Source organism: Mya arenaria, chromosome 3, assembly GCF_026914265.1.
Source record: "Mya arenaria isolate MELC-2E11 chromosome 3, ASM2691426v1".
Taxonomy (NCBI): Eukaryota; Metazoa; Mollusca; class Bivalvia; order Myida; family Myidae; genus Mya; species Mya arenaria.
In genome coordinates this window covers 9,944,400-9,953,275 of record NC_069124.1, presented here as the reverse complement: position 1 = coordinate 9,953,275, position 8,876 = coordinate 9,944,400, and the positions used below count along the sequence as shown (strand labels likewise).

At 32.9% G+C, this 8,876-nt stretch overlaps 1 protein-coding gene across 1 annotated transcript; it reads left to right on the top strand.

Annotated features, from left to right (window-relative positions):
• The first annotated feature begins 1,538 nt into the window (after positions 1 to 1,538).
• On the top strand, positions 1,539 to 8,663 carry LOC128226490 (uncharacterized). The gene is made up of 3 exons (XM_052936383.1): positions 1,539 to 1,689; positions 4,354 to 4,480; positions 7,501 to 8,663. Exons 1-3 carry the CDS (start codon positions 1,678 to 1,680, stop codon positions 7,992 to 7,994), a joined length of 633 nt encoding a protein of 210 aa, XP_052792343.1. The 5' UTR covers positions 1,539 to 1,677; the 3' UTR covers positions 7,995 to 8,663.
• Positions 8,664 to 8,876: the final 213 nt, after the last annotated feature.

The following is an 8,876-nucleotide window of genomic DNA, read 5'->3' as shown; positions in this document are numbered from 1 at the left end:
TATTTCTCGCAATATAAATACGCCTACCCAAAGGCCACACGTATAAGCTTCTCTCAGCTTTTAAACCTATGTTTCTAGAGGCTTATCAAAATAGTTATTGAGTGTATAACCTTACGGTTGCTTGTTAACAAATTGAAAATAGAAAATTGCGTGACTTGAAACTGTGTTTTTAGTCAAAGTGTACCATTGTTTTAACTTTTTTGCTATTTTTCATTGAATTTACGTATATTTTTCACGCACGGTTTTGTTCTGGCCTCTGGAAACATAGGGTAGGCGTATTTATTTGCGAGATAATTTATATAACTCACTTACCAGGTGAAAATATCCTCCCGAAACACCAAAATCCCTTAGAATTCCGCCATTTCGTTCCGCATCACAAATTTTTCTCAGTTAAATTTCGGAAACCACAAAACACGTTGGACCCCCTGATTAAGGTAGGGCGCTAAGACTCCTCTTCGCTTAAACGGCAACCATCAAGTATAAGTCAGACCCTCTTTGACAAGCAACTTATTTGTTTTTATACGTTCGCCACCGTCTGCGAAACAAGATTATAAACCACAATTAAAAGACGCTGAGTTACTTTACAAGTAGCCCCCACCTCTCCCTGATCTCCATGTATTTCCGCATGAGCGGTTCGTGTGTTATTGGCGCCTTAGACAATATAACGTCTCTGTTGGAAAGTGGATTAGTAAAAAAAATGCAAATATCCATTACTGGTAGACCTGTAGTAGTCAGAATGTAATAACTTTCGACTAAATAGAAGTATATATAAACGTTTAAAAGATGGTACATTAACATGGAACTTACATCATTCTATTAAATATGCATAAGGCCTTAATATTCAAAATCGTTTGAATTATCACTTTGTTAAAAAAAGTCTACATATTCGGACTTTTACAGAAACTCTTTCAATGTCCAGTAGTATGTCGTTTTAAAGCTCAATATTTACTAAAGACAATTTATGTGTTTATTGATACATCTGAAGGGGTTTGAGAGTAATGCATTTGACGAAAGAAGGATTTAGCACGTTTTGGTCGTTTTGTTGATTTTCGCATATATATTGTGGTGATTCCTTCTGTTTTAGGACAGATGTTTGCCTTCTTGTAACAAGAAAATTAGTCATAAGTGTTCACTATTTTTTTGATAATCCTTTTATAACAGGATGCACGTTTCGTTTCAAAAGGTTCCGTTTATCTGATTATATGATCCACTGATATAAAAAACATATTAAAAAACAAAATTAACCTTAAATATATATGAACATTCAAAAATCGTGACTTTACCTCTGATTTAATATTATCAATTTGTTGTAAGCAATATTCGTTGTTACGAACCACTGCATTCAAGGCTTTTTAACAGCTAATAGTCTATAACATGTGTTAAGAGCGCCTGAGTTGAGGATCTGAGTTGGCCACAAATTGTTGTCAAAGCATTGACATACTTGAAGACAGAAACATGGCCAATAAAGGAAACATTTTGGTTGCACTTGGAACCTGTGGTGTGATTTTATTGACTCTGAAAATATTCATTGTCTCTTTGGAGACTAAAACGGTCTTTGTGCGGGAACATGATCGTCCAAAAACACACGATGTTCCTTCCAAAACCTTGTTTGCTGTTATAGAAAAAAGGAATAAATTGTCAAAAATACTAAATTTGAAACAACAAAAAATAGGACGAATGGAATGTGAGGTATGGTTTACAAGATTTCTCTTAGGCTTTCTTTTTAGAGCGTCATACACCAAAACCCCAAGACAAGAGCTTTGCATGCAGACAACAACCCTCGTTCGATGGTCTAGGGACACAAGTCAATATTTATTTTGGCTAAAGAACTTAACATTCAACCATGATAATGGCATTGCTAGTATTTCAGATTCGTATTCAGTTTTGTGAGAAGACATTAACTGTTTTAAAAATGATCACCATTTCATCATAGCGACAACAACGCCACCAAATATGTTGGAGGGTTTCTTCAAACAAACAATAACAACAACAAAACATTAACAACACAATGATAAATGCGGAAAATAAATTTTAATGCAAAACATATTTCAATGGCCACATGTTTAACATTATTATTCACAGAAGAATAGAATATGAACTGCATCGTGCAATTTTCGCCATTCGGACAAAGATATAGATTTGCTTTTATTTGTTTAATTTGGTACATCAGTTGCATGACATTTCTGAAAGCAGCACTTCAAATGCATGATTATATCCTACAATTGCGTAATATACATGTTTACAAGTACCTTATTCAACATGCACCCATCATTATTGCGTCAATATTCTAACAAGCTTATAATTTAGGATTTAACCTAATACGGAATATTTATTAATCATATATAATTAAGAAAAGTTTGATGATTCATTTTAGATGTTTCGTGTTGTTTCAAACAGACACTATAAATGCATTCGAAATAAGTCTGGGCAGAAGAAGGGTTTTTATGAAGATATGAGTAATGTTATTGACATAAATGGTCAAGTGTTCCTTTAAAAAAAGTTTTGAAGATATTTAAACACATTGAAAATTGAATTGTCTTTGGCATGTTTTATCAGTTGTCATTTTATTTGAAGGGAGTATGTCCGAAGTGTCAATGTATTTTCGTTATTTGTCTATTTTTTACGTATATAGTGTATATCCCGCAAGAGGTTATGACGAGGATTATATTAGCGGGACGCAATTTAACCAATGATACACGATGTTTCAATTTTAAGCCATTCCTTTGTACAAATGTTTGTTGTCAGTTACTTTTCATTAAGAACAAATACTCAGTTGCAGATTTCTTTATTAAAGAAATGAAAATTTATTCAAAATGGATTTGCTCATGTGCCCTAGCAGCGTCCATACAGCGTAAACGCACAAAAAGCAATCAATCCTTAAGTAAAATTCCTTTAGTTGAATATTTATTGTTGATGAAGTGTAATCGACAAAAAAACGTTTGTTTATAAAGGGTTCTCACAAAGGTGGTCATTAAAAACGGGTTTTAACGATATAAATATATAATTTAATGCAAAACCACGAAGAAATGGTTTGCTATTTGTAATTTGAAATAAGTAATTATTTCTGATAGCTTATATCATTCAAAACCAATTTGTTGTTTCTCATTGTTTACCTCCTGCGATTCGAATCCTATACAAATCCAATAAGGGCGCTATATTGAAGCAAAATGGACAACATAACGCCTTGAAGTTGTTTTAATACATTATTGTTTAAAACTTGTGCCGCCGGAAAAAGTAAAACGCAGACTACTGAGAATGTGTAGCATTCCCCTTTCCCTATAAAATATGCATTTCAAAATGAAAGATAAAATTCTTCATATGTTCAAGACCTGTGCTTATTACGAAATCACGTTTTCCCCAAGTATTGCATATTTTATCTTAAAGTTGAAACACTATGATATGTATGATGAAAATTCACTATCATTTGTTAATTTATCATGTGAAAGTCATACTTTTGCTCTGAGTTTAACTTGTAAAACTGTAAAAACAGTAAGAATTTTATATTTTAAACAGTCATATTATTTATAATAAACATGTTAGTAATCATGCGTAAAATCGTTGATATATCCAAATTGATATGTAGGCGCGGCCTAATGAGCGGTCCGGGACCATATTTCAAAATATTGAATGATTGCCCTATGTTGAGCTTCGACATTGCGTAAGGATGTTTAAATGGTAATTTCAATTGTAAATGACTTGCAATAGTAAAAGGAGCGTCAGTGAAGCATGCAAAGCGGGCGAAGCATATGCTTATTGTCAAATATATTCATACATTGTAAACATGTTTGTTGAACAACTTATGAAAAATACATTTAACAAATTGTCGCATATATTTTTAAATGTACCTAAATCATATGTTTCGTTATACTTTGACCATTAAAATAAAATAAGTCAAAGATGATAATGCAATCAATTAAAGCAACATTTATTGTGCGCCTTTAAAAACCGTCGTCTTATAAGTCAGTATAAACATTTTTCAGTATCAGGCTGTTCTCTTCACTTACACTTAGGTTAGTTTTATTACAAAATTGGATCATAAATGGTGATTTATGGTAGTCCGCTTCGTTACACATCAAAAACTCGAAAATATAATGTACCTATGCTTAAGTAAAACATGAATTGCAATATCTAAAATCGAACATGTCCTTCGGTGTCAGTCTTTAACGTCGGCTTACAAATACGTCAATGTTGGCTTTATTTTAAAACTGCAATTATGCATAAAATTTCTTCAGGCCTTACACTTTTATTTCCGTCTATTTCATGATATTCCTGGCTTCAACTTTAGCCGTCCGTTAATTTACAACATGAAGTAATTCAGCACTTAAGCGTTGATATTTGAATTCATTATTTCAGAAACTCGGGGACAAAGGTGTAGCAACAAGTGAGACTGGAGGTTGGTGCCAGCAAGCAAGCAGAGAGGACGGCGGACAGCACATGACTGACAAACATTTAGTGGCCGCTTTGATCGAGTTGTTCACTGGTGTGTACAACCCCATCTGACAGAAACATCTGAATAATAATGTAACTTGCCTGTGCTGTGTCTGTCTCGTTGAAATTCTCCCTGTGTAGTCTTTGTAGTTGTGTGTCTGTCTCGTTGAGAGTCTTGCTGAGTTGTATTATTTCCAAAAGAGTTTATGTCTAGTTGATATTCTGCCTGTTTGTCCTTTGTAGTTGTGTGTCTGCCTCGATAAGTTCTGCCTGTGTTGTAGTTTTAGATGTGTGTCTGTCACTTTGAGAGTGTGTCTGTGTTGTATTTTGTATGTGTGTGTCTGCTTCGTTGTGAGTCTGCCTGTGTTGTAGTTTTAATCGTGTGTCTGTCTAGTTGACAGTATGTGAGTTGTGAGTCCGCCTGGTTTGTATTTTTACGTCTGTGTCTTCCTTGTTAAGAACCTGTGTTGTATCTGTAGTTGTGTCTATGATGATGAGAGTGTGCCTGTTCTATATGTTTACAGTTAATATTACAAGTCTTAAGGTTACTAAAGCTCGAACAAGGCTTTCTTTGGCATAACGAAAATAATTTCAAGCTTGATATCAGTTTTATAAATTAAGTAAATGCCACAATTGGAGGATATTCATCCCTATTCCAAGTTTGTATGAATTGCTCTTTTAAAGAGGTTTCAACTAATTTTAACAAAGATTGTTTTGAATCTGCAAAGTATTAGCTTTGTCATATATAGGCTATAATATAGCACAAACCATATTCATTTCGTATGTTTCTAACACAAAAAAACATACATACTAATAATTATAAATGGTGCAATCTTTCAACGGTATTGTTAGGGTAATGGGTCAACATATACAAAGATCGTATTATGCGTTCCTTGAACATTATACTTAAAGGATATCGTCCGGGATTGCCAAACAACGAAACATATGGAGTGCCCCATTTAACATTAAGGATATGCTTCATAAAATAATTGTAAATCATGTTAGATCTCCATAACCCCATTCTTAATATAATAATAATATAATATATAAAGGTGCGATTATGTTGTAAAATAACTTTAGTTGGCAATGTTAAAGTTAACATTAATTTATAATCTTCTCATCCTGCTCTATCACATATTGTTACAACTGGTTTAACGTATATTTTTGAATTGAGTTACATGATGGTTTTTGAAAATATCTACGACTTCATTGTTTTGTAACAAAAAACATTCTATATTGTCTTGGTCTATCACAAAATACATTTTAGTCAACAATGAATATCAAGCTTTAATTGATCAAAGTAATTAGAAAAAATGTTCAATATTGCAGTAAATAGTTAACCAAGACTCCTTAAGATTGGTATTCATTCGCTATCTAATCTCAGCCACAGACTTGAACGTTCATTCAGCTTATCAATAGCTTTCTTTAACTTCTGATCTAGTAGATTCGATATTTAGACAATTAAAAACATTGTTTTTCGGGAAATCTGCAATACATTCCTCGGCATTGCTACTATTCGTTCAGATATTCAAAGAAGTTCAAAGCGTCCCTTCATCACGAGATGTACTACGAGATATATTAACTTTACTTCTCACATACTTCAAATAGTCTTTAGGAGATTAACTCCGCATACTTCTGATGTCTTTCTTGAATTTGCGTTTGTTATTTACAACAGCAGTTTCGCTTGCATGTTTTGCTAGCAGCACATATACTATGTTTATTTGTATCAGTTTAGAAAATCTCATAATTATTTTTTTCAACTGTGATTTTTTGCGGGCATTATAACAATTATTATCAAACGTTTTTTTCTTTAGATATTTCGTCATAGATCATTATTTTAATAAGTTCCATAAGTAGTTTGGGCAGATAGAACTTCATCTATTTTAGAAACAAGATATTTTATCTTTTTCTTATCAAATACAGGTTTGCTAAGGAAGGACCATTTACAATAATATTTATTTTCTACATCTCTTAATTCGTTAAAAGTGCATCACATTTGTCGTTTTGCCAATGTTTTATTCCTTCTGAAATATTCTTTATACCTTCGGCAAAAACTGACCTACAATCAAAATACCAGGGAAGTGATTATCTGAAAGCAAAGGACAAAAGTCAGCAATTTCAAAGTGGCTTAACAGTTTTGAAAACATTCCCCATTTGCTGCATTTGCCGATTTTGATTAAGCGGTTATTTAACGCCGGTACGACACCGGGCCGTTAATCACACCGTTAAACCACTAAGTCTCTTTCTTAACGCCTATATTAACAAATTATATAAATAAGTTCAAAAGCGAAAAAAACTATAATTATTAGATAAGAATATCAGCAGAAGTGTTAGGGGATATTTAATAACTAAAAGAAATTTATTAAAATGCTTATGAACGCGACAGGAAAAGACAAAATATATGGACGTAAATCGCCACGAAGTGTTAACAATCATGCTATGGCAAAGTAAACACTGTATTCCTTAATCATTTCGTTCAGATACTAATGATCAAAATTAACAAGCAATCCAGCGCTTGAAATAAAAAAGTCGTACTTATTTCGTTAACAACTTGTATGTGTTCCCTGTTGATTGTTATACTTTGGCTCCTGGGCCACCCTAGTTTAGTTCATACACGGAGATTCTGAGATTCTGATTTATTTTGGTGTGTTATTTTGCAATGTATGAATTGAGCTTGCATTTGAATGAGATAGAGAGTAGTTGGTCTCAGTGTTTGCCCATTATTCTTAAATCTTAATTAAAATTTTCAAAAAGACATGATTCCTTCCCAATGAAACCAAGTGTTTACTTTTGAAACTCTGTTTTTTTTGTATTCAAAATGACAACGTGAAAATAGCAACTTGCTGAAAAGATGGCCAAACACTGATGGAAACATAACGTATAATAGGATAAAAACAACAAAGAGAAATATTCTTTCTATCATGTCCAAATACGTACTCACATTACAAAAGCAAAAGTAGTGAGCGACAAGTTACACTATAAAATAATCTATCTGTTAATGGTTGGCATAATCCTTTTAAGTTCGCTTGTTTCATATTTAATTGAAACATATTGATTAGTTATTTATTCCAGGAACATTTATCGGAAGTTTTGGTGACGGTCCAGGGAGATATAAACAACTTCTCATAGAATCGGGAAAAGTAAAGGGATACGATGCCTATGATGGTGCGCCATATTGTGACGTCACAAGTGAAGGGCGCGTGCAGTTTCTTGATTTGACTCTGCCGCAATATGGACTACCCGTATATGATTGGGCATTGAGTTTAGAAGTTGCCGAACACATTCCTGAACAGTTTGAACGTGTTTTCATTAGTAATATTGTTCGCCATGCTAGGGAGGGCGTTGTTTTGAGTTGGGCGCGGCCGGGGCAGGGAGGCCACTCCCATGTGAACAACAAACCGTTTGAATATGTGAAAAGTCTTATGAACGAGCATGAATTTTTTCATGATGAACAAGCGTCACAGAAGTTAAAAACTGCGGCATCTTATGATTGGTTTAAACATAATACAAATGTATATAGACGAAATGTATCTTTCATAGACGAAATACATGGTTTTGACGCCTAATCACTTTTCTGAGCGATACACAATCAAAATTGTCAGTTTAGTAATTTAATCCCTGAAAAAAAAAATTGATGCATTATTTTTGTTGTATATTTACATTTTACATTCATTTTTAGAACAGTGTGGTTAGTGGTGATAAACGAACAACCATTTTTAGTTTTAACATACTAAATATATTTATCATAAAACTTGTTACTTTCGCATAATAAGAGTATAACTGTATATGGTTTATGAACTTTTTATGTATCTCTGTATAAGCCCTGTTTCGGTCGCATTTAAGCACAAGACAGAAAAAATAATCAAAACTAATGTTATAATGCTCTACATGTATTAAGCAAATTACTCACGGTGAATAGTATAGATTTGTTAAAAATGTTACTAGTTCAGTAAAAATGTTTCAATCGATATTATAAGTTACGGGGTTAGTAGGTGACCCGATATGGGATATACGGGGCAAAGGAAACCATATTACATTCATCTACTACTATTTACTATGCATGCCTAGAGTAATGTATTTTCAGTTCCTTTTTATATTAGTTAGACTCGAAAAAGTGTGTGTAATTGCTTTCGTAAAAAGTGTGTATTTTGTGCATATTGTCAATTTAAACATTTGTTCATGTTTAAAAGTATGTGTGTGGGCATCTTTTTAATACAATGTCTGTACTCTGTATATGCTCTCTCTATTAATGTAAGATAAAAATTATAAAATGTTTTAAAGTTCAAGATTACACCATGGAACCCAATTACTTGTAAGTCATTCATACACAAACATGATCAACACAGCGGAATAATTAACATATATGTAATTATTCAACAACACACTAGCCAGGTACTAGTTATCTATTATATCTTTATTCAACAAAACACTAGCCAAGTATTATTCAT

Excerpts from the sequence above, each read along its gene's own strand:
- LOC128226490 (XM_052936383.1), top strand. Across the intron at positions 4,481-7,500 it reads TTTGATCGAGTTGTTCACTG|GAACATTTATCGGAAGTTTT; the intron begins GTGTGTACAACC and ends TATTTATTCCAG.